Source organism: Lactuca sativa, chromosome 8, assembly GCF_002870075.4.
Source record: "Lactuca sativa cultivar Salinas chromosome 8, Lsat_Salinas_v11, whole genome shotgun sequence".
Lineage (NCBI taxonomy): Eukaryota > Viridiplantae > Streptophyta > Magnoliopsida > Asterales > Asteraceae > Lactuca > Lactuca sativa.
The window spans coordinates 59,499,244-59,516,578 of NC_056630.2; the positions used below are offsets into that span (position 1 = coordinate 59,499,244).

The following is a 17,335-nucleotide window of genomic DNA, read 5'->3' on the forward strand; positions in this document are numbered from 1 at the left end:
TATATATATATATATATATATATATATATATATATATATATATATATATATATATATATATATATATATATATATATATATATATATATATATATAATAAACTTACATAATAAAAACTTAGGATATGTTTGGTGAATTGGCACATATAAATTAGTTTATTTTTCGAAATTATTATAATTTGATGTTTGATGCGACTATAAAAATACTTTATAAATTAGTTTTTTTTTTTTTTTTTTTTTTTTTTTTTTTTTTTTTTTTTATAATCTATGTTTTCAGTATGTGAAGCACAACTTTAGTCCTATTATATCTAACATTCATTTGAAATTTATTAGACTAAGACTTAGGCAAAGATTAATAGAAGAAAAGCTATAAATCTTATTCCATTGGAAACAAGATGGATGGTTCATTAGAGTTGTATTTAGCACGCCACAACTAGTTAATAAACTAACTTATTTTTTGAACTTTTTTAAATTATAATGTTTGATAAACCAAAAAGCAGTTCATAAGCTAGCTTTTTAAAAAACTACTTAAACTAACTTTTCATAAGCTTTTTAAAAAAAATTCAATTATACCCTTAATTAATTATAGAAAACATGTAAGTGTCTTTTTATATTATTTAATATCTTTTAGCTAGCTTTTTCAGCTAGTTTTATCAAACATCAAATTTTATAATTTAGTTTTTCATATAATAACTAGCTTTCAGCTAACATCACGCAAACTTCAGATTATGTCAATGCTCTCAACATCATGCAAACGTAGAATTACTGTTATTTGTTACGAAATACAAAGTATCATTGTAATGCGTCTCACTTACATTCGCATTAGAGTGAGACTATAAAAGATGTTAATATTATACTTTTGGTACACCAAAAAAGATGGAACAAGACGGGCTACCCTCTATGCAAATAACATAATGACATAAATGTCCTCTATATCTCAAATTACATAAATACCCTTCACATCCATATCATCATCGAAAATAAACCTCATAAAACTTGTCGAATCCATTCATGTCCCATCCCATGTACCAAATACTATAAAGAATATACAATAAATTTGGTTACATAAAACCAACATTTTTGCTCATCAAGAACTTATGAAAGTTTGATTCTTGGGTAATTAATGAATATGTATCAAGAATCTATAAGTAAGCAAGTTCTAAAACCTTATATGGCTTTAAAAAGTTTTTATTTATTTATTTATTTTTTTTATCTTGGAGGTTGATCTTTAAAACAGACCATGTACAATGATGTAATTTGGTGTCACTTTACTGCAATTGTTTCCCAGAAATTAAGAAAGATAAATGTAATCAGAAAACTTGGAGATACCCAAATTATCACAAATTTGGAAAGATTGATCAGAAGAAATGTTAATGTGAAACTTATTCCAGTTTTATTTCAATGAACATCAAGAGCGTTAAAAAAAAAAAAAAAAACACATATATGAATTATGAACATGTTTTTAGCCATTAGAATCAAAATTAGCATAAAACCCAAGTTTACACCAAGATCTTATCTGGAAATTTGAACCCTTCCGATCAGTTTCCAATTAGAAGAAATCAAGCAGCAAGTATCCAATTATTAGTGATCAACCATATCCCTAATGCTACCTCTGCAAAAGTTGAAAAAAGAACACGATGATTAGAAAGTGGGATTTGGTATGTGTATCGAAGTTATCAATTAGAGAAGAAGAACAGTGATTATCAATTTTTATCACCGGATTATTACCTTTCCGGTTTCGATCTCGTCGGGAACTTTGTACAGATCGGCAGTTATTTCCGACAACCACAATCCTGGGAAAAGAGTCTGTGAATCAAAGAGATAATGCAACTGTTAAATTTAAAGATGCTTCGCAGATTTGAAAAAGAGATCAAGTTGAATTAGTTTATTTCACTTACATCCAATTGTTTTTGAACAATCCGTGGCCGTTTCTTCGGCTTACGCGGCAGTCGTCGACCGGCCATAGCCATGAAATCGTCCTCCAACTCACGACGGGAAAGGGAAATGGAAAACTTCGGTCTGTCTCTCTTCTCGGCACTTGTAGTTGCGGTGGCGATTCCGATGATAGGCCGGTGTTTCGGAGATTTGCATTCGTTTCTTACCGGAGAAGAATTAGGTTTCAGAACATCACCGTTACCGTTGACTCCGTTCGATGGAGACGGCGGAGCCTTGCACGCTGCTCGTCTAGTCCTCAAATTCCATGGCCTCTCCGCCGGAGAATTAGACGTCATCGCCGGCGGCGGCGGAACAACAAGACCTTCTCTGAGAATGGCATCCTTCATCTTACCAACCTCCTTCTGAAAATCGAACATCAGCTTCTCTCTAGTCGCCTCGATCTCACCATCTCCGGCAGCTCCGGTTCTCGCCTTCATTTTCTCTGAGGAAGAAAACTTATAATAACTCTCCATCTTACGATCATCACTCGATCTAAATCGTCTCTCAAATTCCGAATCCCTTCGTCGTGTTCCGATTACAGAGCCACCGCCGCCACCACTCTCCGACGATTGCTTGCGATCGACGGCCGACGCATCTCCGTTTGAATCCACCTTCATGCACCGTAGGAGCTTCTGATTCCCCCACTTCAAGCACGGCAAATCGAAATTGTGCAACGGCTTCAATTTCTCCATATCTTCCTCCACGGTTTCTATTTCTCCGCCGCCTCTTCTCTTACCGGAAAATACCATCAAAACCTCTTTCAATCGCTTCTCTTTCGCTCCAATCTTCCCCTCGTAATTCTTGTCACGGAGGTTATTATTCTTCCTTTCTGTGTGTTTTGTGTTTAATCTGAAATCGCCGCGAAACATTCATATAAATGACGAGTCGAGAGAGAGAGAGAGAGAGAGAGAGAGAGAGAGAGAGAGATGGGAGAGGTGAGATTTAACGTTCGAGAAGCAGGTTAGACTGCTAACGTGCACCAGCGTGTGAGTTTTGTGCGCATTTTTGGTATGGAGGATGGATTTGCCGACCGAATTTCAAATGGGATGTCTCATCACAACCGTTCATCTCATTATACTATATGGAAAAAGTTACATAAATGATCCCTACAGTATATTAAAATAGACAATTTTAGTCCAAGTTTTATCTTACAATATTGTTCCCTGTGGGTTGTGGTTTACTAGACCACTATTCGTTTGGCTGATACCATCCCTTAGAAATAAGAGGTGCGGTAGATATGAAAACACTAATTTATCCTTATTTTATTCTTTTGTTTAAACAAAATTTATACAATTGGTCAATATGGTTTTATAACTAGAACTAGTTGGTTGATGACAATTATGAAAACGTCTCTTTGTTTAGGTTTTGTGGTTCATGGTTTTGTTTTTGAGACGTTAAATAGAACTTTGAGTTGTTACTTTTTTTAAATAACAAATATTACATAATTTTATTTATTTTATAGTAAATTACAGTTTTAACTAGTATCGAATCTTTTACTATTCTCATCTATTTCACACACACAACATCCTCCAATTTCCTCTAATTCCTCAAAACTGAAAAGAATCGACAAATTAAACTAACAAAGAAACAACCTGTCACTAAAATCCCTAAAGATCATAATTCTCTTAAATCCATGACAATCGTACTCTATTTCTTGACAACATTTATGGTGATTTCACTTGTGTAATCCCGATTCAAATATCGACATAGGAATCGACTAAGGCTCCATGAACAATCATCGGTTGCTAATGGAAAAGGTGGTGGAAATGATGAGAGAGAATGGGCTCAAGAATGTGAAGTTATTTGAAGCAGAAAAAGGATCATGGAAGCCCTAGTTGGATCAGAGATTGAAGCGATGATGGTGATCCTTAATTTGATGTAGTTGGATATAAGTCAATATCCAATATATGTTGATTATTGGTTTGGTGCTAATATTACTACTTATGTTTATCTTGGTGGTGTTGTTATCAAGTTAGAAATGAGCCTTTTATCAAAGCATACACCGCCACATATCTCCAAATCACATTGTTTATCAGGCGGAAGAGTGGATGGGAGGGGTAGACTGAGATCCATATTCAGATCGAATGCCAATCTGTGAATCCTTTTTAGAGGATTCACTGGCTTTGGTTCTTTTTTTTGGCTCGAACTTTTGAGGGTGATTTCTTTCATTTGGCCATCTACTTCTTATGTCCTCCTGAAGAGGTTGATTTGTTCACATCCGATGCTAGATCATCCGAGATTGGGGTAGATTGTGTTGGGTTGAACACAACTGAAATCTCAAGATGATTTTTGAGATATGGTGAGCTGGATAGAACTGTGGCTAACATGTATACTGGCAAACGTCTGATAGGTCCATAAGCGAATTGGTTCGCTAACATTTAAGTCTTTATAGCTTTAAAAGAACAATATACCTCTTTGATGTCCGAGTTAAGAGGAATGGCTTCAAGTCTCTCAAAGTACGGTTGTTGCAACGTTAGAGCCCAGAATCTCGGACTGGAAATTTCATTCAGCTTCCTCTTAACAACAAATTTACGAAAGTCTTGCCAGAGCACCTCAGTTAATTCAACTGCATTATCCCTTCCGGAGAAGATGTTGTACATAACATAGAGCCAGTCTTTGCTCATGGTGCTTGTGTCACCATTTTTTCCGGAAAATCCTCGAAGGATTAAGTGCATCAATACACTTTATAGTGTAACATCCCCCTCTGGCACGTATCAAAATATTGTTCGCTTTGGGCTCCCGACACGAAAAATTCATAAGAGGTCACCCATCCCTTGATTGCTCTCGCCCGAACACACTTAATTGTAGAGTTCTTATGGGATCTGCTGCCCTCACGACTGTAAAATGTGTTGTGAAAAGGAAGCTATCCACACCCCTTATAAGGAAATGTTTCGTTATCCGTCCAAGCTGATGTAGGATTAGGTGCAACCCACCTTCACCCCCCATTATAAGGTTCGACGTCCCCATCGAACACATCGATCCATGCCCCAACTCTGATACCAACTTGTAACGGTCCAAAAATCACAATAAATTTAAATTTGTAAAACCAATCATGAATCAATATTTTTTACAAAAAGAGTCATTGTTTCAAAAGCATTACTCCAAATCAGAGTTTTCCCAAGACCCGAAGACATAAACATAGGAAGCTATGTACGATCACGCCTTTGCCTTCCCACAATCCTCTGAAGTACCTGAAACGATAAACTAAAAACTGTAAGCCAAAGCTTAGTGAGTTCCTCCAAAGTACCAGCACACCACAACAAACAAACATACAATATGAGCAGCCAACATGACTAGACCGCCTCGTAGGTCTTATAGCTTATTTGGACCGCTCTATGAGCCTTCGACATGACTGGACCACCTCGTAGGACCTACAGCCTATCCGGACCGCTCCACGGGTCGCCGGCCTGACTGGACTGCCTCGAAGGGGCTACAGCCTATCCAATCGTTCCCGGGTGTCTTGGTCTACAACACAAAGTAGGACCGCCTCAACCCAACACAACATGTCGAATTATGCAACAAATAAACATAAACACAGAGCTAACATATACAGATAATCATACGGATCTGCTGAACAACTACAACTATGATATCACTATCCTAACCATGATAAATAATCTAGTGGGTCGGCATTGGTGTCTTCGACCCACGGGTATAATAAGGAAAACTCACCTTTCAGTCTGAATGGAAGCTGAATGAATCTCGGTATTGGAAATTGGCTCAACGATCACCTAATCAAAACAAAGGACCTAATCTCAATTAATCAACTCAAAATACCTAAAATACCCCTAGTTTAATTTGGTCAAAGCTCTGGTCAAAGGTTAAGGTCAACGGGTCAACTCGATCCACTCAGTTGAGTACGCGGGGCGTACTCAGCTCCTACGCTGGACGTACTCAGGCTTTGACCGGAGTTGGGCAGTTGACCCCGTATGTGCGGCGTATGCTGGGTTGCATACGACGTACGCACATAATCCATTTTTACTCAACAAGATCTTAATGCATGAAGCTCTCACATCCCAATTTCAGATCCAAGGCCAAAATACCACTAAGAGTCATAACGTTTCCAACTTTATGACTTTGCATGCCCATTAAGTGCTTAATACATAAAATACTAATTTCTTAACGCCTTAAGACCTTCTAGAGGACGCATGGGGAAAAACTAAGCATCAAGACCACATTTTTATTACTCAAGACCCCTCATTAGGTCTGAAAGGATGACTTATTCAACTAAGAGCATTCCATGCTTAATAATCATCATAGTTGGGGCCAAAAATGCCCTAAATGAAGAAATGGCTAGATCTATAAGATAATATGATCTAGCTATGAGCTTTTTACCTCATGGAGGTTGCTAGCATGGAGAGAATCCCAGATCCAAGTTGCTTCCAAGCTCCAAAGTCTTTCCACCACCTTCTTCTTCTTGTTCAAGAATACCACCAAAACACAAAGATGAGCTCAAGATGCACTCTTCTCACTTAGGGTTAGCTAGAGGGATGTTTTCTCAGGTGGAGGCTAATGAGGGAATGAGAAATGAGGAGTAAATGATGATTATATATGGACCAAACCTTAAAAATTAGGTTTTAAGGATCCTTCATGTACACCCGGCATACACGGTGTACGCCTAGTGTACTAATGTCCACGCATATGCGCCCAACATACACAACATACGCCCAGTGTACTAAGCCTTGCCCGAAATTTAGGAAAATGCCACTATGGGACCAATTTGCAAACAAAACTCATTCCAAGGGCTAAAATCATAAACCTTCATACTTAAGAGTTAATTTTGGAAATACCTCATTGCCGGGATGTTACACATAGTCCGGGAACAACAGACTTCTTGAACTCCTTAGCTTTAAATTCTCCATTGTACCCAATTTGATTCCGAAACAATTGAAACTCTTCAGTCGTTGGTTCTTGAACGCAAAAACCTTTGGGGTTTTCTACATTGTCGATCACTTTGAGGAAGGTGTTTTTGTGGAATAGAACAATCTTGTCATCAGAAATCTTCACTTCCAGTACATCATCCTTAATTTTTACTCGTTTAAATGCTTTGTGAAGGATACGAAGAGGAAGTTTAGGGTTAGGGATTTTGGTGAGAGGAACTGTGATAGGGTGGCGGGAGATTAATTTGATCATGATGCAAATGGATTCATCATAATCCATGGGATCGAGAGAAAACAACTCGGTTGTTTCTCTGAGGATGAACTCAGTGGATGAAGATGAGACAGATTCCTTTGAAGAATTCTTCTTCGATGAAGGTTTGGAAGTTTTGGGATCAGTTTAAGAAGGCGCCATTGTTGAAGGTTTGAGAAAGATTGAAGTATAGAGTACAAAGAGAAGGCTCTAGGAAGATGATAGCAAAAGTGAAAAGTGGGAACAGTTAGGATTCAAAATCCTTTTATATGTTGGATATTTTAGGCCGATTCGATGAATGGAATGATGACATTAGAACACAAAATGGGTCGCATTAAATGCATTTCCAAAAAAAGGCTTCCTAAATGACTATTTCAAAGGAAAGATGGGATGTTTGTTTGTTCAAAATAAAAGCCATCGATTTAATTCAGATATCACTCATTACTTTATTGGAATGTGTGCCAAAGCACGTTTATTAAGCATTAAGAGGGTAATCATAAAGAAAAGTTACCATTGATATATTAATGAAAAACATTTCAGAATAAAAAACTTTAATGATAACCTTGAAGTTTCTTTATTGTTGAGGATCTCAGAACAATCAGATTCCAAGATGACATGTCATAAGATATTTCGGAAAGAAGATAAAACACACCACTATTACGTAATATAGAATTCAATATGACACAATCTCAAACTGAATATCATAGGTAAAATGCATGAAGATCTTAGAGGACTAGTTCCAAAAATGTTTGATGTTCCAAGGGCTGAAGGAGCAGAGCTCAGAGGAAAATAAGTGATGAACTCACATTATCGTTTCGGATTTGAATTCCGATTTGAACTTCATAACAAATGCTTGCTTTTGACAAATACTCCGAGATGGGAATTTTCAAGTAATCCGATGTAACTATATCGGTCAAAACTTCAAGTGATGAGGAAGCCTGAAAAGCTTAGAACTAAAAAGTAAAGGTTAGACAAAAAGATACATATAATGAACCTATATTTTCTGAATACAGATGTAACTATATCGGGCATCATCATTCCCATTTTGTTCAGAAATCCATTAAATTTGGTTTCGTCTAATGCCTTAGTAAAGACATCAGTAATTTCATCATCAGATGGAACAAAAATGAGCTTAATGTTTCATTTTAGAACATGATCTTTAACAAAATGGTACCGAATGTCAATGTGCTTGGTCATTGAGTGCTGAATTGGATTGTGAGAAATCAACATTGCACTTTGAGAGTCACAATATATGGGAATCTGTGGAAATCGATAACCATAATCCAAAAGTTGAGATTTCATCCAAAGAACTTACGAAGTGCAGGTTGCAGCAACAATGTATTCTACTCCGTCCGTAGAAAGAGCAATATTGTTTCGATTCTTGGATGACCAGCTAACCAATCTTCCACCTAAAAATTGACAACCTCCAGATGTGCTTTTTCTATCCAGTTGAAGACCTCCATATTTTGAGTCGGAATAGGCTTGAAGAAGGAAACTTTCATTTTCCGGATACCAAATTCTGAGGTTCTTCGTTCCTTTAAGATATCGTAAAATTTTCTTGACATTCGGAAGATGACGTCTTTAGATTAACCTGAAATCTAGCATACAGACATGTATAGAACATGATGTCTAGACGACTTGTAGTGAGATAGAGTAGGGATCCAACCATTCCGTTATACTTCTCTGATCAACAATAACACATGATGGGTCCGAGAAGATTTTGTGTCCGAAATCCATTGGAACCTTTGCAGAGGCACATGTGTCCATTGAATATTTTTTCAGAAGTTCGGAAATGTATTTCTCTTGATGAATAAAGATTCCTCCGTTAGTCTGCTTAACTTGTAGTCCGCGGAAGAAACTTAGTTCACGATTCATGCTCATTTGGAATCGACTAACCATTAACTTTGCAAAATCAGCAACCATTGTTGAATCCGTTGATCCAAAGATGATGTCGTCAACATATATTTGAACTAAAATGAGACAGTTTCCATTCGATCTTTGGAATAATGTAGCATCAAGAATTCCTCTTTGAAAACCAGAACGCTTTAGAAAATCAGTGAGAGAGTCGTACTAGGCGCGTGGAGCTTGCTTGAGGCCATAAATAGCTTTTTGAATTTTGTAGTATTGGTTTGGATATGAAAGATTTAAAAATCCAGGGGGTATCGAAGATACACTTCGGTATCCAGTTCACCGTTAAGAAATGGGCTTTTGGCATCCATTTGGTAAACTTTAAATCCTTTGTGAGTAACATAAGCGAAAAAGATTTGAATGGCTTCAAGATGAGCAACAGGAGAAAAGGTCTCGTTGTAGTCAATTCCTTTGATCTAAGTAAATCCTTTGGCCACCAATCTCGCTTTGTTTCTGATTATAACTCTGACATCATCGAGTTTGTTTTGGAAGACCCATCTTGTACCAACAATAGGGTGATCCTGAGGAGGAGGGACAAGAGTCCACACTTGATTTCTGTCAAATTCTGCTAGCTCTTCTTGCATGGATGTAATCCAATCAGAATGTTCTAAAGCTTTCTTGATGGATTTTGGTTCAACCGTTGGTATGAATGCCGAGAAGTGACACTCATTTTGAATGTTGGTAGCAAAGCGTGTTTGAACTCCAGTTTTGAGATTTCCAATGACTTGATTCGGAGCATGATCCTTTGTCCAGATATGCATCTCGAAAGTTCTTGTGCAACGGATGATCTAATATCAAAAATAAGGTTATGTTGCTCCCATGAACAGTTTGAATTTGACGATGATGCTCCCTATGAACTTCTGAACTAGACATGTCAACGTCTTCATAGTTCGGAAAGTCAAAGAAGTTGGCATCGTCTTCGTTGTTGTTCAAAATGGGATCAAATTCAGCGAATTGATCTGTTGCATCTTGAAATACATCAACATTTGATTTGAGGGTTGGATGACTATTTTCCCCCTCAACCTGAGAAGGTTGAAATGGATCAGAAGCAAATAGAGGAAATGTCGGCGTTGGACCAGAGACAATTTCAGAAATCAGAGCGACAGTTGATGAGGACGGTCTTGATCGAGATTTTGAATCAAGAGAAATTTCTATTGGTCCGAACAATCTTTTGAATTCAACTTCATGGATAATTTGAGGATTCGGAGACCCAGGCGGTGGAGCATCGAACTCCAATATATGTGTTGTAACATTAGCAAGATCCAAATTCCAAACAAAATTATCATCAAAAGTGACATCAAAGCTTTCTTCAAGTACATGAGTTCTACAATTCAGAACTCTGTAAGCTTTAGACTTGGATGAGTATCCCAAAAAGATGGCTTCATCAGCTTTTTGTTGAAACTTGGTGAGTTGATCACATTTATTTTTGATAAAGCATCTACCACCAAAAATGTGTAAGAACGAGATACTCAGATTTCGACCATTCATTGCTTCATACAGTGTCATGTTGAGATGGCGGTTGATGATGCTTCAATTTTGAGTGAAGCAAGCAGTGGAGATGACTTCAGCCCAAAGATAGAGAGGAAGGTTTCCAAAGTTCAACTTCAATGGAGAGGATTCAACGAGATTTCAGGTTTCTTCTTTCAACTACACCGTTTTCCTGAGGAGTATAAGGATCAGAGAAATTCTGGTCGATGCCTTTTTCGGTGAGGAATTTCTCAATGTTAGCATTTGTGAATTTAGAGCCATTGTTACTTCATTATTCGAACAGGAAGTTTGACAAGCACTTCAATTCCTTTGATGAAATTTATGAGTTCAAAGGTTGTTTCGGACTTTGGCCCAAGGAAGAAAACCCAAGTAAACCTTGTGTAGTCATCAACAATCATAAGAATGTACTTTTTGTGATGTAGACTTTCTACTATAGATGATCCACAAAGATCGATATGAAGAAGTTCCAGTGGTTCCGAAATTGAATTTTCAATGATCACAGGATGACCTTTCTTTGATTGCTTCCCACATTCACATGCAACACAAAGATGATCATTTTCAAATTTGAGGAGTGGCAGACCTTGGATCATTTTACTAGAAACTAGATCATTAATGTATCGGAAGTTAAGATCAATGAGCCTCTGATGCCATAGCCAACTTACGTCAAGAATGGCCTTTGAAAGAAGACAATGTTGAGGCTTTTTGATGATCATATTGATGTCTAAAGGATACATATTTTTGATGTGATCTGATTTGATAAGAGACTGTTTTCGGTCTTCTTTCATAACGTAGCTATGCTTCTTGCAGAATTCAACTCTCCGGTTTGCATTAGTGAGTTGAGACACACTGATCAAATTGTGCTTGAGATCAGCTACATATGCCACATTAGAGACAACAAAATTTTCATTGTTCAAGACGCCATAACGTCAAATTTAAGAATTTGAATTGTTGCCATAAGTAATGTATGCAACGTTAGGAGTGAGCTTAAGATCACGCAGAAAGTCTTTCTACCCAGTCATGTGCATGGAACAAGCATTATCAATATACCATATTGTATCTTGTTATGAAGCACAAAATGCCTGCACAATCAGTGAGTTTTGGATTTTTTAGGCCCCGAGTTAGATTTAGGGACTTTGGCATGGGCTTTGGACTTGGTTTGTGATTTCGGAGCAAATGACATCTCGGAAGGCTTTTACTGAGATTCTTTTGGAAAGAAACAGATTGTCAGGGTCTTTTTATTTATCCAAAAATCATATTCAACCAATAGTTGTTTGGATACTACTTTTCTCATAGGAATAGTTTTCTGAGATGTTGTGGGAATAACTGTGTTTACAAATGTTACAGTTGTGTTTTCAGACTATTTTACTTTCCATTTAAACTTTTGTTTTGAGTCTTTGGAAGATTTATAAATAACAATGTTCTTAGCAACTTTTCCTTTGTTCACTGCTTTCGAAGGCACATTAGATTTTTGAAATTGTTTTGGTTTGAAAATCGTGCCATCCGATTTAGCAATAAACACATAAGAGGAAACTATCTGAGGAGAGTCAATTTTACAGAAGAAGTTTCAATAGTGACCTTTCTTATACAACTATTGACAGATTTGTTTTGAACATCCAAACTAGCAAGATTAGATGGCCTCTTAAGGATCTTAACAAACATGAAAGTTTTGTGATTCCTAGTAGCTGGATTGACTGTTTGAGCCACTTTCTTCTCAAATTTCTAGAGGAACCTAGAATTTTGCCTAGACTTATTTTCTTTCTTAAGGGCTTTCCTAGCTTCGGTCTTTGGATGAACAATATATTTCTTATTCAGCCAGGGTTTCTTCCGAGTGTCAGATGATGACTTGGAAGTTTTCGAGTCGATGGATTATTGAAATGAGGCTTAATTGACACCAGAGTCGATTTTGAGACCACCTTGGAATTGGAGACATAGGAGTCAGACGATAGGTCACCATCACTCTTAAGTTCTACATCACTATCAAGAGACGCCCAAAAAGAATTGGATTGGTCCAAGTCATGTCTAGTTATCTCATGAATGATTCCTCAATAACACAATTGTTCGGAGGACCAAATTTCGGAAAATGAACTCCAGTACAGCCTGTGTTAGGTAAGGATTCCGAAGATTGATTCAGGTCCAGGGATATCAGAGGAGGAAGATGTGAAATTAGTACATTTAACAGTGATATGGTTGAACTCAAGAATCAGAGATTGAAACTTGTCTAAATTCTCAGGAAGGGACGACATAGGTGAGACAGGGGTATCCAAATAAGTATAGTTCATAATGTCTTCCACAAACATTAGGTTTTGAAGTTCCTTCAAGTGACAAAAAACGGGTTTCCAAAACTCTCTTCTGAGACCTGTTGCTTTGGACCATGGGTGACGAAAACTGTGTGTCATCCGTTCGTTTGCTTCAAGAATGTCAATAGAGTTATGCAACGCATCAATTTTAGCATTAAGACGTTTATTATCAGTAACTAAGATGCTTCTTTCACTTAAATTAATTTCATATTTGTCTTTCAAAATAATACATTCATCCTTAGTCATTACAAGTTTTCTCTCTAATGATTCAATCTTAAGCTTGCGGTCCTCAAAACGTAATCTAAGATGAGTCAACTCGCTATCCAAATTTTCACTAACTTTTATGGTAAACTCATAAGCTTTATGAATAACTGTCACATCTGATTGAATTTGAGTTAGATAGGGTTTACAAATAGATGAATTAAAATTATTGTTAGTGATCATGGATTTTACCTGCTGGATGATGCTTCTGCCAGGTAGATCGTTTGTTGCCATGTAACAAAAGTTTGGTCAGCATCATCATCATCTGCTTTTGAACCAGAAGACCAGTAGCCTCCATCACACTCAATTGATTGTCTAGCCATAATACACATGTTTCTTGCATATTTTTCTTCGCTCTCATCACCAGAAGACCAGTACCCATCAACATTTCTTGACACCATGGTATAAAAAAAACCTTTACAATTTCAGCGAGTTCTTGTGCTCTGCGAGCATAGTAGGCAGATTCTTTTACCTTCGGTTTTTGGGAAATTTCAACCAAACAGTCCTTTTCAAAGTTGTTTCTAAGACCACATTCGTGACAAACAATCTTGGGTTTGACTGGTTTCGGAACATCCTGAGGTTCCAAAGATTGATTCGTAATGTTGGGTTGGTATGCCAGTGGATTTTTTGTATGTTTAGGGAAAGATTGAGGGTTGCTTTGATGAAAAGCTTGAAATTGCTTTTGAAGAGGTTTTTGATTGGGATTCCAAGGACGTTTATACTTCATGGACATAAGTGAAAATTCTTGCTGGAAACAAAGTTCGGAATCACTAGATTCTCGATCAAGCACTATGTCGTACTACTAGTTCGGAATCGGAGGAATAGGTTCAACTGGTTGAGTAGGTCGAACAGTTCGAACAAGTGTGATGACTCCAAAAGGATCAGAAACAGATGGGTTCGGAATCGGTGGATTAACAGAACTTACTAAAGCGAGAGGACTTCCTGATAATTCTCTCAACGTTTGAGCAACGTTGGATTCATGACCTTGCAGTTCGTCAAATAACTGATAGCGCTTCAATTTCTTCAGAGAACCATTACTCTGAAGATAGGACTTAACGTTTCCCCATCCTTTTCCAAGGCTGTTGATGAACTTGAGATTATATTCTAGCGAAGTTCGGACTAATCCATGTGTTGTCCTGTTGTTCACAATGATTCTGTACCGATTTGATGCAGAGGCTGCGTATTTACTAGGAGTTGTAGTAAGTATCAAATTCATTTACAATGGATGTCAAACGCTTATCCTTCATGTTCTCAGAACCTTCAAACAAGTCTTGAAGTGTATCACAAATCTCTTTGGCAGATTTACATAATTTTGTGTGCTTAAAGAGAGAATGAGGAACACCAAACACCATTTTCGAAACGCAATCTGATCTGCATGAAGCTTTTTTGAGGTCTCATGCAGTTAGAGGTGTTGGCGTTGTTCTTCTTGACCTATGAGAGTTGCAGCAGCATCTCTAACCATTTGTCTTACGGGAACATGAGGACCTTCTTTCACAGATATCCATATCTCTTCACCTTTTTCCTTACCAACTAAAAATCTCTCCATTCTAACTTTCCACAGATCATACTCTTCAACAACTAGCAATGGGGAACATGTTGGGAAACCCACACTATTTGCTATTTGCATTGGATACATTTGTTGAGTTGGATTAGGAGCAGCCATTGAAGTTAGAGTATTAGAGATGAAGTGGTATATAGAAGAACTTTTATCCTTAAAACAGAAATGATTGAGATACCAAGGTAATCTCAAATCAACTATAATATGTTCTTATGGATTCAAAGGACAACCACTTAGGCTCTAATACCAATTGAGAGTGCAATACTGTGTGCAGGGACAAGGTTTGAAAACTCAAACCTTGAATTAACTTAAGATCAATGTCTGCTACTATTATTAAGAGTCCAGTCAAGTCTGGTAAACCAATCTTGTCTTGAAGTAAAAAGTTTAACAAAGTATTCAAGTATGAGAAAATGAGTATGAACAATGTAAAGAGATTTTAAGAACAATGAGAATGATAGAGAGAATGATTTTACTTGAAAGATACGTGGTATTGATGTGAAAGAGAATGTTGTTCTTACTATATCATTGCAATAAGATTACATCTCCTTAAATAGACAATGTGATGAGATTGAAACTTAATCTTGAAGATCGATTAGATCTTAAACAGGTAAATAAATATTAACAGCAAGAACACGAAAATAAAGAACAAGTCAAGAATGAATCAAACGAGTCGAATGATTAAAATTAAACCCTCAGAAGAGCTCGATCAAGAACATCAACTGTAGAGGGTTGGAAGGTTTAAAAGAACGATAAAGAAAATCAAAGCTATCGTAATCCTCTATCTTGTAATCTAGATCGTTAACCCTATTATGCATGCAAGCATATACTTATATAATAAACCTAACAGGCTCTCGGTTGGACAGGCCCAAACCGGAGTACAAAATAAATGGACTAACAGTCGAGCTCAATGACACAATCTTCAAACGAATCTTTAACCCAACAATCTCCCCCTTTGCGTCAATTGGAGCGAAATCTTCACTTGTTACTAGGGCCAGCAGCAGCGAGTACCTTCTTCTTCACAGTCTGAAACAGACGAGAGATCAGAGCAAGTATCGTTTGCCTGAATCTGATGTACCATTGGATCATGTCGTTGAAGTACTTGACATCGTCTGCTGCATTCTCTTTACACCTTCGGATGATCAACAACACGTGCTCTAGGCAAGCAGTGGTGTAAAGATGTTTGTCAGCTAAAGCAAAGAGACATTTCTGTCCTTCTGCTCTAGTGAACATGACCGAATTGCGTCTCGGGTCGATCTTGCCCATTTTCATTTGATTGAGATCACTGGCCGATCCCACAGGAGCTATCTTCGGTTTCTTCTTGAAGACTGTGGCTACCTCATGATCCATTAGGGCTACCTCCATGATGTAACAGACTAACATCCTTTTGAGATGGTCTATAATCGGACCATATTCAGCTTCATTCGTCAAGAGGATGTTATGCAAAACGATCCAATCATGAGGATTTAGGTTCGGTAGATCTGCCAAGGATATAAGATGTTCAGTTCTTGCAGACCCTCGAATCACCTTGAACCGAACATTAATGAATCTTCCTTCGGTATAAGGCTTCAAAACCCGAACATTCACTATCTTCTGGGCGCTCCATGTTTGATACTGAGGATGAGCAACCTTCAGATAGAATTCGATCAGCTCCCTATCAACCTCAGGATTAGGATGAGGGACTTCAAAAATATTGGAGAAGGCGTGGAAGATAAACGCCTTTCGAGTCAACGGCATATCGAACTGCGAATCGATAGAATTATAGCAGTCGAAGGAGATCACCGGCTCGAGCCATAGGATGCTAGGAGTATCTATGGCCTCCTTAATCATTCGCTCCCGAGTCCAGGCAGGGAAGAGAGTCTTCCTGCTCTCAAGGAGATCGTGGGCTTCTTTCTTCTTGCGTTCGGCTTCTTCAGCCTCTCGCGCCACACGATTGATATCATCATCAACATTGCGACTGTTTTTACGTTTCAACATGTCCGCAATGGTTTTTGTATCTTCATCTTCATCTGCTTCCTCAGCTATGTTCTTCCCTTTATCCTTCACACCCGAACCCGAAGTTTGACCAGTCGGAGGTGGTTCGGTTGTGTGAGTAGCTTTGGAGGAAGGAGGTGGTTTCGATCCGGAGTTCTTCCCTTCTCCCCCTTGTTTCGGATCGGACACGAAACTAGGTAAGCCTTCGATTGTGCTGAGAAGGTCCATGGCAGGAGAAAGTTTTTCAGCAAGGGTTCGCCTCACCGAATGATTGAGAATCGGATCGTGTGCTTCTAGGATGTTAGATAGGGCAGCGTGTACATCCGAAACACATGTCTTTATAACCTCCCGTTCGGATCGAAGAGCTTCAAGCTGTTGCTGTGAGTTTGAAAGCTGAATGCTCTTGACCTTGAGGGCGGTGGTTTTGCTTGCCAGAACGTCCATTAATGAGTTTTCAGCTGCGAGATCCTCTTGAAGCTTAGCGAGGCGCTCATCAATGGAGGCACGAAGGGCCGAGTTGTCATCGCTAATGGATTGTCGAAGGTTAGCGAATGACTGTAACTCCGTTGAGACGAACTTTGCCAATTGCTGAACGATTGGTTCCAAAGTTGTCTTGGAGGCATCAGCGCTCTCCTGTAAGGACTTCAACAGGGAAGAGGCGTCTGAGAATAGTTTATCGACTTTTGCGGTCGCTGCCTCACAGGCTTTTGTGGAGGCGTTTATTGCTGCAGTGGCTGAAGCTACAGAATCATGCTGAGCCCTGGAGAAGGCATCAACAATCTTCTGAA

General features: G+C 38.1%; 1 protein-coding gene across 1 annotated transcript; it reads right to left on the minus strand.

Annotated features, from left to right (window-relative positions):
- Positions 1 to 745: 745 nt before the first annotated feature.
- On the minus strand, positions 746 to 2,940 carry LOC111911246 (uncharacterized). Its single transcript, XM_023907033.3, has 3 exons — positions 1,898 to 2,940; positions 1,728 to 1,805; positions 746 to 1,611 (listed from the first exon to the last, which is right to left on the minus strand). Exons 1-3 carry the CDS (start codon positions 2,801 to 2,803, stop codon positions 1,606 to 1,608), a joined length of 990 nt encoding a protein of 329 aa, XP_023762801.1. The 5' UTR covers positions 2,804 to 2,940; the 3' UTR covers positions 746 to 1,605.
- Positions 2,941 to 17,335: the final 14,395 nt, after the last annotated feature.